This window comes from Ips typographus, linkage group LG2 (genome assembly GCF_016097725.1).
Source record: "Ips typographus isolate SLU linkage group LG2, UJ_Ityp_2.0, whole genome shotgun sequence".
Classification (NCBI taxonomy): Eukaryota; Metazoa; Arthropoda; class Insecta; order Coleoptera; family Curculionidae; genus Ips; species Ips typographus.
The window spans coordinates 10,603,565-10,621,482 of NC_138423.1; the positions used below are offsets into that span (position 1 = coordinate 10,603,565).

At 33.1% G+C, this 17,918-nt stretch overlaps 2 protein-coding genes across 6 annotated transcripts in view; one reads left to right on the forward strand and one right to left on the reverse strand.

The window, feature by feature from the left end:
• Positions 1-3,950, forward strand: part of LOC145725098 (neural cell adhesion molecule 2-like) — a 416,642-nt gene extending 412,692 nt beyond the window's left edge. The window contains exons 16-17 of the mRNA XM_081973698.1: positions 501-673; positions 2,841-3,950. Of these exons, the coding sequence (XP_081829824.1) occupies positions 501-673; positions 2,841-2,937 (270 nt within the window). The 3' untranslated portion in view covers positions 2,938-3,950. The remainder of the gene's footprint in view (positions 1-500; positions 674-2,840) is intronic.
• Positions 3,951-5,536: 1,586 nt separating this feature from the next.
• Positions 5,537-17,918, reverse strand: part of LOC145725101 (orexin receptor type 2-like) — a 130,378-nt gene continuing 117,996 nt past the window's right edge. For all 5 annotated transcript variants that reach the window (XM_081973704.1, XM_081973707.1, XM_081973706.1 and 2 more), the window contains exons 4-7: positions 15,881-16,099; positions 15,652-15,829; positions 12,297-12,403; positions 5,537-5,950 (exon numbers count right to left, since the gene is read on the reverse strand). In XM_081973704.1, coding sequence (XP_081829830.1) covers positions 5,778-5,950; positions 12,297-12,403; positions 15,652-15,829; positions 15,881-16,099 — 677 coding nt within the window. In that variant the 3' untranslated portion in view covers positions 5,537-5,777. The remainder of the gene's footprint in view (positions 5,951-12,296; positions 12,404-15,651; positions 15,830-15,880; positions 16,100-17,918) is intronic.

Genomic DNA, 17,918 nt, shown 5'->3' on the forward strand with positions numbered 1-17,918 from the left:
CATTCCTCCCCCTCATCGCTTTGAAACCACTGAATAAAATAATAATTATCAAAATCATTTACTTTAGAATAGTAATTTGTTAAGTAGGTTTAGTATTACAAACGTGTTCTTTTGCTAAAGTGTCATTCGAATTTTGTTGGTAAAAATAACTAAACTTCTGCAGTGGGTTCAGACAGAGTACAAAAAACAAATAACATGTGAAGAAGTTCGAGACCCAAAACCAATAAAAACAAATCATTTTCCCCAACAAAAAAATTGGCATCAGTCCAAAGGCACACAACAAAACCTCAAGTATATTATTATGATCCTTATAACGCAGAAATCTGAGGAAACATATTTGGTCACGTATCGGGATCGCTGTAAACCGAAACGGATTGGCCATTTTCCTGGAAAATCGAAGCCCATTTGTTTTGCCCCGGACTTGCCGGCTCAGACTGGACGTTATTTTATGTTTTTTCAAGCCAGTCGTTGTGCGGACTTAATTTATTTCAACGTCGCAGATTCCTGGTCAGCCTCAGATAATTCCTGCATACAATACGTCGTGCACCTTGCCCAGACAACCACCGCAACAGTGGCAGTACGGCCCTGTAAGTCATTTACCACCAGGGATGTATCCGGTGCAATACCGAGGAGGACCGATTGCACCTCAAAGACTGAGATCGACACAAACAAGGTATTAATTATTAATAATTATTCATCTTAATCAAAATTTAACGTTGTTAAGAATTCTAATTCAGTCAACCACCATATCATTTTCTTAAAAATTGTAGTCAAACGAAAGTTTCTAAACGATTGATTCCATCTTTCAGTTTGGATATTAACAAGTTGTGACAGATTCTATCATCATCAGGAAGCCAATCTGTCTCTAATAATCTTCCATATCATTTATTAACATACTTGAGTTTCCAGTTTCGTTTTGAAAATGCAAAACGTAATAGAAATTCTTTACCCTAAAACTTTTTGAAGTAAAGTAGTAGTTTATGATTTTCACAGCGGAGAAGGTTTTGTCTTTATTCAGCAATTCTAAAACTTTTATCTCATTATTTTAACATATTATTTATTATACAGTTTAATGATAACAGAAATAAGAAATCGTTGTTCTTAGTAAGCTATACGCAATGCTGTTGGGCTGCAAGTTTTGCTCACCCGGACTTTCGGGCTATATTGAATTGTTTCCTTTCCAAACGCCATCTAGAGTGTAACACTGAAATTTTACATTTTAGAAAGAGAATCAATATGTATTACTTTCAAAACAGCTTTTTCTTATTGATTAGGTAGGAGTAGAAAACTACCTGAAATGTGAATCCAAAATCATACTGAAGTTAGTTAGTCTAAATAAATTTACTTTTGTGGAATGTATGCCAGAAATGATAGCAAAATATACGGATAACGTAACAATCATTCCATTGCTACGTCAAAAACAATAAAAACTGGAAAAATTGGAAAAATTTCATAGTTTAAGTTTAACTTTAAGTTTTAAGTGTTTTTATGAACACAACCTCGGACAAGTTTTAGGAAAACGAGATTAGACCTTTTCAATTATCGCATTAAATTATACATATTATGTACCTAATTCATGGAGCCCTCTGTATCATTCCAGTTACTTTTAAAATACAGATTTGATATTCCGCATGTCCACATCCGCATCCGCATGTCCGCATTCCGCGTGACCCAAATTGGTTTTACATGTATTGAGATCTCGGTAACGGTAAGAGCTACAGAGTCGGTTAAATGAAGAAAGTTTTAGAGAATTTCATGTGAAACTGATTTCCGGTTTCCAAATTAAATCATTTTTCTCCGCTTTTCGGAAACTTGGGATAACTTCAGAGGCTGCATTTTAAACAATTGCTTACATCTCTTTAACCAAGCCAAAGAGAGTTTTGAAACAGACATTATTAAGGCACTTTTTTTACGTAGAACACGATGACGTAATTATAAAAAATCTATCCGTTTAATAACAATAATAATAATAATAATGTTATATTTATTGTTTCCATTACTTAATTTTTGCGTACAGAATGTAAAATTTGGCCGGCATTAAAAAAAAAATTGTGCGATTACATTTTGATTTAAGTAAGATTTTGTGGAGTTATCAAAAAAGTGGTAAATTATCTAAATAAAGAGCAAAAAATATGATAACATACATACAGTAACATATCTTGATAGAGCAACTTTAACAAAATTTTACTTAAGTCAAAACTTAACGCAATCGCACAGTTTTTTGTTTTTTGTATAATTTTACATTATTCTGTACACAAAAAGCAAGTAATGGAGTCAATAAATAGAACTTTTTTTTCCGATTTTGTAATTTATAAAAATTAGTAGCACAAAGCAGACAAGTACATTATTAAAAAAGATTTTTTAAGCGCTTTCCAAAAATGCAAAAATTCAAGAAGGGAGCTATAAGAATTTACAAACATCTATATCTCGAAAACCAATGACGATAGATTTTTTCTAATTACGTCATCGTGTTCTACGTAAAAAAGTGCCTTAATAATGTCTTCGTTTCAAGACTCTCTTTGGATTTGTTAAAGAGCTGTAAGCAATTGTTTAAAATGCCAGAAAATCTGACGTTTTCCTAATTTTCCGGAAAACGGAGAAAGATAATTTAATTTGGAAACCGGAAAAACTTTCCCCATTTAATCGACGCTGTAGCTTTTACGGTTACCGAGATTCCAATACATGTAGAACCAATTTGGGACACACTGTATTTACAAATGCTTTTTCTATTGGAAATATGATTTCCGAAATACTAGACTTAGTCCAGGACTTTTTGCACACTATTTTTATAAGAGAAATCGAGTACTACGAGTACAACTAAACATACTAATTTTCTGTAGGGAACCGCCTATACCACTTCAACCACTACCATCAGCTGAAGAAGATCCATCACCCGAAACTCCCCTAATGGCAAACAAACGAGAAAGCACCGTTTGACAAATGACCGAGTTATAAGTGGACCTGGACGGTGATTTAGTGTAAACTAACTTTTTAATTTTTATCACGTGATTACAGCATTTTAGGAATAAAAGTGTATGAGTGTTTGAGTATTCGGTTTAGTTTACACCCGACCAGAACTGAATGGTTTTCTCCCTACCCAACTAATAGGCTACTTTTCATAGATCTAAGGTTAAACCTTCCACAGGGTCTAAACTATTTAACAATTTGAATGACGGACGTTTTCGTAATTAAGGATTAATGCATTGTGAAGCTGACCTTTAACTAGATTGAATTTAAAAGGTAATTGCCATTATATTCACTGCCAGATGGTGAACCAGACTAATTTTAATTGGCAGTCACGGATGCAAATTCTGTATACTTTTAATTAGCGTATGTAAACGAATAGAAATTTCTTAAAAAAATACGGTAGGCAAAATTGAGACTGTTTCATATAATATTCTTGTTGAAAATTAATTTGTACAATTCGTTTTCTATTTATTCTATTGTTACATATCTTTGCTTGACATTTAATTTGATCCCTGTCCAAATCGGGCATAAACAATTTTAAAAGTAAGAAATGAGCGCTTCAGACACCTTGTATATACAATTTGTACTTTATACTAGCTAAAAATAATTAAAATTAAATGTGATAACTCGAAATGAATCATTCAATATTAAGAATTTATAATATTGTATACTTGAAGCTAGTTGAATAAGCGGTTTTCCTCATGTGTTGTCAGCGACAAAAAAAAAGAAAACTAACAATAACTCCTCTTTGAAGTGTTTAATTTATATAGAGTAATTATAAACATATAAAAGTGTGACTTGTACATAGTTGTAAATATGAAACTACAAATATCGTAAGCCATGTAAATATTTCCTCTAAAAGTGTTTACACGCCCAAATATTTTTTTGTAACTAATTTATGTAAAAATGTATCACTGTTGTTTTATTAAGAATTCTTAAAAGATTATGTCAAAAATTTAAAATATAAATGTACAATTATTGAATGGTGTATTACTTCATTAAGGTCAGTTGTACAAGTTACAATTAAAAACGCCAGTCTGAAGTTTAATCCTAAGATGCCAATGGCTAATTTTAGAGTTTAAATTTAATTTAAAGTAAACCATTTCAACTGATTCTATTTTAACTTGATTTTTGTCCTAAATATAACAGGTTAACTGTAATTATCTTCAAAATTTTTGCTTCCCTCTTTCAAGACACATTAGACATAACATATAAGTCTAAACTATTTAAATATTAGTACCAAAAAAGCAGAAACCTTTAAGTAATCGATCTTTTTAAATATTGATTAACTGAAGTTAGACGTCTTTGGCATAGATGGCGAAGCCTGCTTGTTACATAATTAATTTTCTCCAGTGAAAAATTTCTTATTTACTTCACCACTTTTAACATTAACATTAACATAAAGAATGTTGAGGCGGCTCAAAAGCGCGCTAGAACAAAACTTCGAGCTAAGAGCCGTATGACGTCACGAGGCACGTTTCAGTTCCGCCGCGTTTAGCCCTTGAGATGTCTGTTTTAGTATGATTATTAATAAAATGTCCCTTTTTTTTTCAGATAGAATATGTAAGTAGCTCAAATTTTTTACGTGAGGGCCTACCTTTTTTGAATCTTATTCTTCTTAATAATAATCTTTAGATAAATCATTTAAAAACGATTTATCTAAAGTTCCCGATGGTATTTATAGGCTATTTATAGGTCTGGTCATTATAAACGGTTTTTCTAAAGATTTGCACACTTTTATAGAGGCCTTCACTATCGATTTTCACGTACAGTCCTCTGACAATTTTTAGGACGTTTTAGATAGTATTTAGCAGTGTTTGGCTTTAATAAACAATTTTTATACGGTTTAGGACACATATAAAAGCTTCTGGCCATTTTAAACAATTTTTATGCACTCTACAGATTAAAAACGCACTTTTTATCCCTTATTTTAGGGATTAAAAAGACACCTTAAAAATTATATCTAAACCTCGTGACAAAAGTGTCTTTTAATCCTTTTAACGAAACCTTTTTCTCCGGATTTAAAAACGGCACTTTGGTCCCTAAGTTTATAATATGCTATTCTAAGGTAAGGTTATAACATTTGTAGAGTCCTACGAGGAATTTTTAGGAGGTTTTCGGTAAAATTTAGAGGCTTCTGACCCTCGTTCTGACCATTTAAGAATGACTTGCCTTTGGTCTAGGTCTCTGACAAGTTTTTAGAGGTTCTCGATAGTATTTAGATGCCTCTAGCCATTATAAACAATTATTCTACGGTTTGGGACACTTGTAGAGACCCATTATTTTCCAGTGGTGTAAAAACATTGTCAACCCAAAATCTTCACTGTTTTATGCAAAATCAGTTTCCTACGAGACTATGCTGCAAAATGGGCTTCATGCAAGTAAATAAAATAGTAACAGACGAGATTCAAACAAAGATTTGCCTTTTTTGTACAGGACCATAAAAAGAGTTTCTTCTAAACTATTTTTGACATTCTATAAAATTATAACAATTGGAAAAGCAGATGCACAATAGTTAGGAACAATACAGAGAGTCAGAGTGAGGAATTGTAAATTACTATAAGCGAAATTAAAACTCTTTGAATATTTATTTACAAAGCTTTAGTGTCACATTTAAGTATCTTACACAAGTAAAATCGAACATTACCATTTACTACTTGTAAAGTAAAGTCTGGGTTATATTCAGCAACTTACCGAAAATTTGTGTACTTATCGAAACAATTAATATAAAAATTTATTATTAAAAGAAACTTAACCAAAAACACATTGAGCTTTGCGATATTTATTTACAATGTAGGCTGAGCTTCGGGCTACGGTTGCTTAATCGTAGACAGAGGAATCATTTCAGTTTTGGACTTGGAACTGTTCCGATTATTGGTGGTGTACCGGTAAATGTAAGTACTGTTCCTAGCACATCTTCGGTCAGACCGGTTGCAAATTTTACAGTGGTAAAAGGACGCTTTGAACTCCCTTCGGAATTTACCTGAAACATAAACAAAAATTACACAATCTTCAGACTAATACAAATTTTAAATTAAATTCCGTTCCCCTAAATGAAAAATGGCGAGGAATTTTTATTACATACTATTATTCTTAGTAAAATTGAATGAATAAAGTTTTATTTTTTAGCTGTGCCACCGTTTGGACAAGTAATTTTTCAACACTGTGGGTGCAGAAACAATGCCTTTTAATCTAAAGGCTTGGTAATCAATTACCACTGTAGTAACGCGCCTATCTTATTATGCGGTGGTTGCTTGGAAAATACCGCATAATGAAACTTTTGAGAAAATTTGTTTTTTTAGCTTTTGTGCGGATAAAATGTGACTATTTTAGAAAAAGAATTGAACCCCGGACAGTGAAATAATTAATTTTTTCGACTACTGACTTTGAAAGTACCTAATGTACGCTTCCATTTCAAAGCAGAAAGTGGTTATTTGCCGCACGTGTACAGAAAGTGAATCATTTTCTATCCTAGATAGTTTTCGCTTTCTACTAACAATCTACCCACCAACTTTTTCGGCGTTTTCATAACAACGCTTGACATACCTGTTTGAAATAAATCCATTCCGTCAAAGTGATTTATCGGTGACAATGAGTTCGAGCTACGAAAATGATGTGAATTGTCCTTCTACTCCACCCCACAGCAGTCGTCGAAAAAATATCGTCTATATTTCGAGCCGAAAGAACTTTTGCCGCTTTTACATGATTGCAGCGTTCGGCTTCTCCTCAAGCTGCAATTTTCATGTGCAAGCGGCAAATAACTACTTTCCGCTCTTAATATAGAATATACTAATGTGTCATAGTGGTAGAAATAATCACTTTTTACTCAAAGGGACTTGCAGCAAACAATATAGAGTTACCGACACTCAAAGGCAAAAAGCGAATTCGACGTGACGTGATCATCACCATCATCATTATGGCGTTACACCCTTGGGTGAATTTGTAACCATTCTTTCCTGTCAGACGTCTTCCACCCCGAAATTCACCCCAAACCACAATAGCATAAGATGGAACTATCCTAACTGACAAACCAAATACTGGAGAGATGCATATTGTTAACAACTTATGGCTCACCTGGAAACAACAGAAAACGCAACATTGAAGACAGCAAATGTGTATGCGCCTGAACCTTACATCTTAAAATTCGAAGCAGCCCTCAACCAACTAAGAAAACACATAAATCCCCAAGGGTTGACAACATTACACTTGAAATAATTATCTCTAGAGGAGAGTCAGGTATAACATTACTCCATAAACTGTGTCAAAGCATCTAGGACACATGCACATACCCAGACGACATGCCTACTGCCTGAAATATCTGAAGAACAGGCTGGATTTTTTCCTGGTCGTGACACCAGAGAGCAGATTCTCAACATTAGACAAATAATAGAAAAGTCTCGAGAATTTAATTACTCGTACTTATGTGTGTTTCATAGATTACAGCAAAGCCTTTGACTGTGTTAGATGGCAGGACATGTAAAGGTATCTATTCGTCTTCTTCTGTTCAACATTTATAGCGAGTGTATTATCCGTAAAGTTACAAAATACTAGGATGAAGGTATTCTTGTGGGGGAAAGAACAAACAAGACGATACCACTTTTGCCAGCAACGAGCACGAACTAACAGAACTGTTACAGCAAGTCAAGATGGTTAGTCAAGAGGCAGGATTGACTATTAATAGATCAAAGACAAAAATAATGATTATCGACAAAGCTTACCTAGATCATGTCATGATATTGCCCTGTCTATCAAGATTAAACTCGTTAAAACTCTAGTATTCTCAGTTTTCGTATAAGCATCAGTGTGCATTTGCACATATCGTCCGAAGAAACGGATTGAAAAAACTCACCGTCCATGGGAAGGTACAACGAACGAGGTAGATCACCAATCACATATGTGGACAACATTGTCAGGAAAACCGGAGTACCGCTCAACGAATGTTTACAGCCGCATTTTGCTGGAACACACACCAGAAGACCGGCATGTTAAACTCATAGAATTTTTCTATCATTTGCCTCACATTTATTAGCTGATCACGTGTTCCTTTGCCAGGTATGACCTCTTGTATTATGTGTATGAGTTTATGGGGCAATTTATGAGGGATATGGTTCTATAGTTGCTGCAAACTTCTTTATCTCCTTTTTTATGTAGCGGAACGTATATTGATTGGTTCCAGTCATCTGGCCATTTCCAATCATATTTTATTGCTTATACAGGGTGTCCCACGACGAAAGACATCGATTGATATTGGAAAAAGTATAAATAGGAGAGTTTTGAAAATTTGGCAAGCCAATCTAACTAAAATATTTTCAAGATGGTTGCACTTCCGTTTATACCCGAAGTCAATCACAACTTTCTTATTTTAAATAGAACACCCTATATATTATTACATATTTGGATTCCTCACAAAATTTTGACCAACTTATGTGTACAATGCCCTATGCCTATCTCTAGCCGTTTTCGAAATATTTCATGTTTTTCCAAAAAAGTGACAGTTGCAAAGCTCAACATATTTTTGTACTCTGTCAAAACCTTAATTCATTTTGCAATGAAACTTTGGGTTATTGTAAATAAAGGATCGTTTTATTAAACTGAGGGTGCGTAATGACTCATTTGTATACAGGGTCGTCAAAAAAAAATCATAAACTTGCCACTAAAAGAAATGAGAAATCTCAAGTTTTTTAAATAGAAACCCACATTTTTTATGACGGAATCATTTTGAGCATTAAAAATTACGATAAGTTTCAATTTACTTGCCTGTATCTAAATCCAACCCATTTTGTTTTATTTGAGAATTAACCTTTTTTTTATTAGGCTGCATGGTTGGGATTAGCTGGTACTCTAGTTGGTCATGCTTTTGACACACGGTGATATTGGAGACCTGCAGAGCATGTTAATAACACTAGTGACTTGAGTGTTTTGACAACTGCAAATATCCCGTCGCGGTTACCTTATTCAAACCAAGATTACTTAAATCTGTTTATTATTTACGGAGAATTTGATAAAGTTGAGTAAGTAGAACATGTGAGGTATTTGCCTCTCAACCTCTTTTAATTGTTGCACTAATTTAAATGAAAAATGGTGAAATTTATGTTTCTTCAGGATCCTCTGAATTGAACTTTTGGATATGCCTGATTCTACGGATACTTGTCTTATAGACGAAGTTGAATTTGCAACAAAATAGCCCAAAATTGCAATTTCTACATTTGTATTGTTAGGGATTGGTTTTGTCCCATATTCTTAAAATTTTCAATTATTTGCTTGACAGCTTTTGGTGATGGCTTTGGTTTTTCTGGATAACGAGCGGCAAATACCTAACATGTTCTACTCACAACTTTATCACATTCTCCGTAAATAATAAACAGATTTAAGTAAACTTGGTTGGAATAACGTAACCGCTACGGCAATTTGGAGTTGTCAAAACACTCAAAACTAGTGTTATTAACATGCTCTGCTGGTGTCCAATATCACCGTGTGTCAAAAGCATGGCTAACTAGAGTACCAGCTAATCCCAACCATGCAGCCTCATAAAAAAATGTTTATTCTCAAATAAATCAAGAGATTTAGGTATAGGCAAGTAAATTGAAACTTATAGCAATTTTTAATGCTCAAAAGGATTCCGTCATAAAAAATGTGGGTTTCTATTTAAAAAACTTGAAATTTTTCTTTTTTTTTAGTGGCAAGTTTATGATTTTTTTTTGACGACCCTGTATACAAATCTCATTACGCACCCTCAGTTTAATAAAACGATCCTTTATTTACAATAACCCAAAGTTTTATTGCAAAATGAATTAAGGTTTTGACAGAGTACAAAAATATGTTGAGCGTTGCAACCGTCACTTTTTTGGAAAAACATCAAATATTTCGAAAACGGCTAGAGATAGGCATAGGGCATTGTACACAGAAGTTGGTCAGAATTTTGTGAGGAATCCAAATATGTAATAATATATAGGGTGTTCTTTTTAAAATAAGAAAGTTGTGATCGACTTCCGGTATAAACCGAAGTGCAACCATCTTGAAGATATTTTAGTTAGATTGGGCATGCCCACATCAGTATCATGCCAAATTTTCAAAACTCTCCTATTTATACTTTTTCCAATATCAATCGATGTATTTCGTCGTGGGACACCCTGTATATCTGCCCTCAGCATCTCCGCTACCTGCAGCTTTTTGGATATTTAGCTTTTTGACCGATGCTGTATGCTATATGCTAATGCAATTTACATACCCTTTTTAATATGAAACAATTTACCAACCAAGTAACAAAAGTTTTATAATACATGCGAATGGCTATTGTTTTTTTAATGTATATACCAACGCCAATTTCAGAAACGGTTAGGGTTGCTCTATTTAAAATAAGAAAGTTGGTTTCCACTTCCGGTATAATTGAAAGTGTCCTTCGGTTTAGAATTGGTAGTTTGTGATTGATCAGAAAAAGATTTCAACTTGCTGCCAATCACAAAGCGCCAACAGTGCTGCGGTTTACGTAAAGCTGCAAACTTGTAGATTTACCACAAGTCGATCTAAAAATAGCAAAAGCCGTTTTTTTACTTTTTCTACACCTTCTTGTTCTTCTTCAGTTGCCTTATGCCTTTTGGACGTTGGCTATTAATATGGCGATTCGAACTTTATTAGCAGCTTGTCTAAACAATTGGATAGATGACAGACCAAACCACTTCCTTCCACACTTGCATCCAAAAGTTTCTTCGTCTATCTGGACCTCTTCTACCGTCCATTTTGCCCTGAAGGATAAGCTGCTGAAAAGTATTCCAGTGTTTTTTTTTGACCTTCATAGTGCAAATATGGTCCAGAATTTGACTTTTTGTACTATTTCAGAATAAGTTTTTTGATGCCAAGAACTTTAAGATCACTTCCTTTGAAGAAGTGGGAACCATTTTCTTCTGTAAGCTACTGTCTTGAAAGAATACTTAAAAATACTAGGTTCATCTGCTGATCTTAGGCAGTACAAATTTTTCGTTACGAGCTTCTTTAGCAAATCATTCACCACTGTAGCTCATAGAAAACGAGGCAGACCGATGGTAGTTTCTTCTAAAGTAGCTACTATATCCTCCTGTGCTCTCTATCATGTAAAGTTTGAAGGTTTTTACCGTTACAACACTACTTGCCAACAAACCTGCTAAATTTTGTAATAAAGTTATCAGTGTAGCCACAAACAAAGAGTAGTTTTATTTCTGTAAAATTATTTGGTTTCCAATAAAGAAAACTTCCAGACTTGTAAAAGTGCAATAAACTTTTCAACTGAATCTAAATTTCAGTTACGTACCAGCATATCTGTCGGACAAAATGATGATGAAATAAAATCCACAAGTTATGTGTATGGATACCACGTTGTTTGGTTACTCATTAAACTTGTATGCAACTTTATGCCAAAGGCATCCAAGAAGCTTTAACGTGTGCTAACAAATACAAAAAGGCAAACTAAACTTTTTAGGGTGCTCGGTAGTAAGATAAACTTTTTAATAAGTTTTTAACTTTACTGTTCTCAATCCAGTTTAAGTTTGAACGAAAGTAAACCTTGATGACACTGTGGGAAATCCAGGCCAAATAAGTTTAACACCTTTAGACAATAAGTTACGATCTTTTTAGGTTTATCTCTGACCTCCGGCCAACTAAACTGTTCTGTTTTACGACGAAAATAGATGAAAATTTTGGTGTAATTTAAGAGGTTTTAGACTGGGATTACGCCGTTTCTAACCGTAAATTTGTGATGACGTTTTATTGTAATCTTAACAAGTTAATTATAAAGTTTAAATTTCACCCAGTCAGTGATCAGTAATCGTCTTTCTGTCCTGTTTTAAAACTTTTTAAGATATCCTGATTATGTCAGTTAAATGGAAGATTCAAGGAAATTCAAAGGTCACAACTAAATTTAATGTTTAATGTTGAGTTTATCCTTTTAAAGCTTGTTCATAGCATTAAAATAAGGGCTTTGGTGTCTAATGCAACTAGTGATTTAAAAGTATTAGCAACGCTAAATCCCATTGTGCACATACACTTCGTGACGCTTTTCGCGTCCGATTCAATTCACTGGGGTGCATCCGAACTTTCGAGACTCGACTTCTAATTAAGTCTCTTAGTGTGACAGGAGTCGTATAATGAATCCCTAAAGATTTCAGGGTATCTGTCGACAAATATTCATCAAATAGACACCAGACACGATAATAAACACGATGGAGCAACATCCAAATAACGAACTTACAAAATCTTTAGATTGTAAGTTAATTCAGTCTGCTGGTTATATGAACCAACAGTTTTTAGGAGAAAAAATATAAAAATTCTAGTCTAGGTTTTGTTTAGGGAAAACTTACCGCTCATAAAGTTGTAGATAATGGGATTCATGGCGCTGTTAGCGTAGCATAACCAATGAACAATCATGGAAAACGCCCTATTTGCCTCAGTGTAATCCAGTTTGGACCTGAAGAAATATGACTTTATTAAATCTCCATATTAGAGGGAGTTATGTTGGAAATTTAACTGGCATAATCAGCTACGAAAATCACAGCTTAGGGATTTACAGTCTGGAGTAATGAAAAAATTTTCACTTCGGATATAAATGTGACTTTGTAAGTCGGGTAGTTACTTACTTACTTTGTAATTAGGACGTATCACATGTTCATATATTTAAATCATCTTTCAAATTATGCCAAGTAAAATTATATTTTTTGATGGTTTTGGGCCCAAAGTAGTTTAATATTTTACGAGTAAAAACTAATTATTACATTATAACTTGTACTGAACGTTTTTAATACATAATTACACTGTTTTCTGCAAAAGATGCTAAGCGGATTAGAACAATTAATCTAGCAATTAAAAGTGTTTGTTGAAAGGAAGCTGATAAACAACAGAACTAATTCCAAAGTTTTTAGTCGCTTTAACGCCTGAATCAATATATCACAATCTCTTTTGTACAGCATGTTTCAAATTTGAGGCACATTAATGAGCCAATCTCAGCAACAGTTTTAACAATCACATTTGTTAAATAATAAATCATTTTTACATTTTAAGAACCTTGATTTCTTCCGAAAATATTCGAAAAATTACGAGGTTCTGGAAAAACGTTATTTGACGTTGAAAAGTTAAGTACGAAGGTTTCTAGTTTTTAGGATTTAGGCTGAGGCTAGTCTCCTCACAATTTCTTCTCCAGATTTTAAGCTTTAATAAAGGCCAGCAGCTAAGTCGGTTTTAGAGAAGGATAAATAAGGATAGAGCATAAGGTTTAGTAAGAAAAACTTAAAATACTGCTAAACTTATATGAACCATAACAAAAAAAGCAAATGGCAATATGGCGGAATCGAGCAATACACAAAACGATTAAAATTGACAACTCCGAAAATTGTCAAGAATTTCAGATAATCATTTGATTTAATCCCACGGCTTATAAAAAATAGTATGTGACAGCTGGAGATTATAAGAGATGAGAAAATGTTTTTATGACTTTAGTTCAATGAAATTAAAATTTTTAGTTTAAAAACTTGTAAACTAAAATTGTAAACTTCTTGAAATTGTTATTCAATTTTTCAGAAAATTTGATATGCCTTTACAATATGTTGTCTGTAGAAAGGTAATGTTTGTGACAGGGACAGACATATGATAGTTATTAAAGTATAGTGGGTCCGAAGAATCCGTAAAAGCAAAACTTTCTACAGATATAAATCATTTTGCACCGTACTTTTGTTCGACAGGTACCGAAACCCCGTGGCATTTGTCAAAAGATTAACCATTGGAAAAAACTAACAAAACATAACAAAAAAACATAAAGAATACAACATTTATTTCCGAATAAGCGAATGACAACTATTGTGAATGAGAATTCAAAATCCTCTTTAAGACAATGGAGGTAAAATAGCCTGACATATGCCCTGGCAACAAAGAATGAATCAATAAAATCTCAAAGAAGAAGTAGTTGAAGATTATCAACTGCATTTTAAAAAACAATCTAATGTTCTATTATAAACATAATAGTTTTGATATCTTTGGACTTTAACAACTCTTGTCATCAGCTCCTTGCATATTACGTGTGTCGTAATTAATTTTCAGTCGTAAAAAGCCCTAAAAAAACTAGGTTCTTCTACACAAAAATTATCCGAAAAGTTACAGAACCATAAGTTTACAACTAACCAACCAAGTTTAGTTGGATTATGTAATAATGGTCGGTTAATTACAAAAACTATAAAATTCTAAATCGTCACCCTATATTATTTTCTAATAATAGATCGTTATAACGCCAATACTGACATGGTTCATATTAATTAATTCGATATAATTACTATTCTATTGTGTCGAACTAAGCTCAAATTGTCTTCCATCATTTGCAATGCATTGCTTAATTGCGGTCGTGTATCTAAAACACCTGATTATATCGTCTCTACGGGAAATTGCTAGAATATTGCGCATAGAAGTTTATAGGATCAATTGTATTGTTAGTTAAACGCCAGTTTGAGGAATAGGTGTAAGATATCTTTGCCAAATTAAGAGTTTACTTTCCTTCTTCATCAAACATAACTTGATCCAATTTTTTACTATTCCTAAAATGCAAATTAAATGTTTTTGTTTATAAAATATTATCCTTTTATTTTTGTTACTTTAATTTTTATTTTGTTCAGTCTAAATTTAAGAGCTTTGGTTTTTTGGAGATAACAGTTAAAGCAATATTTCTCTTTATAACCCCGTTCAAAGAAAAGCAACAGTCATCTAAATTCCAAACAAAGCAAATTTGCTGTTCAATTTTTATGAAGCATTAAAGTAAAACGTTGTCACACTTTTTTAATTTGCAACACCCGGTATATAAGTTATTTACATCGTAAAAACAACCTGTGTCCTGTGTTCAATATCCCGTTTAGTCTGAATTGTTGAAAGAAACTGAGCACAATTTTTAGTCTTACTTCAACTTAAATTTTACAAACTTGTAGAATAAATTACTTGATTGAACCTTAATAATTTAAATAATTATTTAAATAGCAAACAAGGAATGATAAATTTAAATGTTCAAGAATAGAGGCAAATTTCCTAAGCTGATTTCCATTCATTTTAATTAAACCAACAGGCTTTGATATAGTAGCATTATATTATTACAGCCCTCCAAATTCCAAACAAACTGGCGAAAACTTGAAAAGTCCTGAAAAGCAATTTCGAACAAACAGTAATCCACAATAAGATCAACTAGATTTCTAGGTTGGAAAACTGATCCATTAATCTCTATATAAATGGAAATGTTTGACTGTGACCGTTCTTTTTACGATTACAAAAGGCACAGACCAATCCAAATCGTTAAACTTCACTGTCTGGTCTATAAAAGACTCGTTTCTTTTGTCAATAGGAATAATAAATCTTTCTTCATAAAAGGTAAGTCCCACGCATTATTTCACTAATGCATGAGTTTTACATATGTGTTCCACACTAATATTCGGATATAAAATTTCGCTTTGAAGAATAATTCATGTAGAACGTTTTTGGTACCTATGCTATAATGCCTCAAACAGCACAACAAAGAACGTGCAGAAAGCCTCAACACATATTTTTCTAACAACGGAACAAAGTAAGTCAGTTGCACTGAAAGTTTTTACATAGTTTGAGCTAAAAGCCTGGATGGTTTTATTTCAGTAAGCGAGAAATCAGATTATGATGGAATGTGATGCACTTACTGTTACTTAAAAATAAACTTACTTTATAATGTTGAATAAGTAGACTGGAAAGTAACATAAAGCAAACATGACAACTACAGCAACCAGCATTTTTGCAGCCTTTCTTCTGGACTTGAGCTGACCTTCGGTACTTGTGTTCATATTCATGGAGAATGAGTTTTCTTGTGATTGTCCTGACCTTTGAGACACTGGAACAGCAGCTGATACGAAAAAGTTACTAATAATGCTATTTCTACTGAAATAATTACTACCTCTGGAATGTTCTTTATTTGATTTCCATAGTATTAGAACGATTTTGGTGTAGGCGATGGAAATGAAGATCAAAGGTATCAAATAAAATACTATCACCTTGAATATCCAATATTTTAAGTTGGTATCTTCCTCCCAGTCTGGCTTGCATTGAGTGAATATTACACCAAGATTTTCTTCATCGAGTGGCTGGGTCACTCTGAAGTATGTTTCAGGAATCTCTGTAAATAATCTGTTAATAACTTCATAAAACTTTTATGGATAAAAAATGTTTGTTTGTATTTTCAGAACAACTGTAATACATAATAGTATATTGCAAAACAAAGTATGGTAAAAAGCATTTTTAATATACCGTAATTTTTGTATTACATTTTAGTTTTTTTATGTACTACAAACACAGAATGATACTTATTTCCTATGAGTACGATGTTTCTATGAATTCTATGAGTAGGAAATAAGTGTATGTGTAGGTTATGTACGATATTTTTTGAACGTCTATTATAGAATATCAAAACTAAAATAGGAGAAATTGGTATTTGATAATCAATCAAAATTAACTGAATATATCAAAATGTTGTCCTCCTGTTTTGTTGCTACGGATACTCCCTCCAAGTAAAAGGTGACCGTACTGAACGCGTTGTTTTTTAATATCCTTCTCACTTTTCGTAGCAGATGGTCATTTCCTACGATATAAAAAAATGAAAAATCTTACTTAATCGATTTTGTTCATAAATGATGACGTTATGTGTCAGACAAAAAAAATCATCAGAATTATCATAAAGTACTCTTAAGTACTCTGTACTATTACCAATACATACCAGGTGTCCAGGAGAACCGTGGACATAGGAGATTAACATGGGAAATCAGTTTTAATTTTTTTGCGCCTGTAAGGTTCATTAAATAGAACAACTTAGCTTAAGAAAAAAGTTGTACAGCACATTTTCGGCTATCAACTTGTAATTTTTTCAATACTGTAGGTTTGATCATTAAGACGCAAAATTACTCTAAAATTCGGAAATTTAAAATCTCGCACACTTTTTTTTATAAATCGTTTTGAAGCTTTTGAAATGTGGATCTTCCGGAGAATCGTTAAAATCCCGTGGACAGATCATACAATTAACTAAGAGATAGATACTAAATCTAATGGGAAGAGAAAGAGAACTGCTGCAAATAGTGAGGCGAAAGAAAGAACCTGGGCCATATATTCAGGAATTTCAAGTACCAATTTTTGAAGCTGATTAGATAGGGAAAGATCGAAGGAAGAAGAGACATCGGGAGAAAGAAATACTCGTGGCTAGAGAACATAAGAGACTGGACAATCCTCGATGTCAATGCACAAGAGAGTGCATGAGCATGGCATCAGAGCCGCACAAGATCGGAACGAGTATGCCAGAATTGTAGCCAACATTCAGTAAATGAATTAGGTAAAGTACAGGGTGCTGCATTTTCGATGTTTTACGGGGTACAGAGAAAACGGTAATAGATAGAAAAAAAGTAGCATACGTGTTCTGATCTCTTTCTCTGAGCTGAGATGACTGGCAAAGAGTGGGCTGCGCAAACTTCTTTTGTTTCAAAGATACGGGTGGCTTTTGAAAATTGGTCATTTTGAAACCTCCTCTGTATTTCAATTGCTATTAAAGTTATCAAAAAAGGAACAACGGTTTCCGGTAGAAGTTTTGACGTAGAATCAATCCAATGGCGTAGTCAGTTTTTTTCTATTACGTTTAGTTTCTGACATATGACAGTAAGTTATATTTTTTTAAATGGAACACCCTATATATTTTTAGTTCATTTAATTCTGTTGATTTTTACTTTTTCAACGGTCTATTAAAACATATAAGTTTGTAAATGTTAATTTTGGTAATTAGAAAAAAAGCGTTTCCTTAACAAAAAAGTGCTAAATAACATGTATAAAATTATCCACAGTCGAAACAAAATTTGGATATGTTCATATTAACATGTTACATGACGTTTATAAACAGTTTTTTCAACTTCTACTTTAAAAATAGTAGAAAATAGAAATGACCACTTTTCTTATTA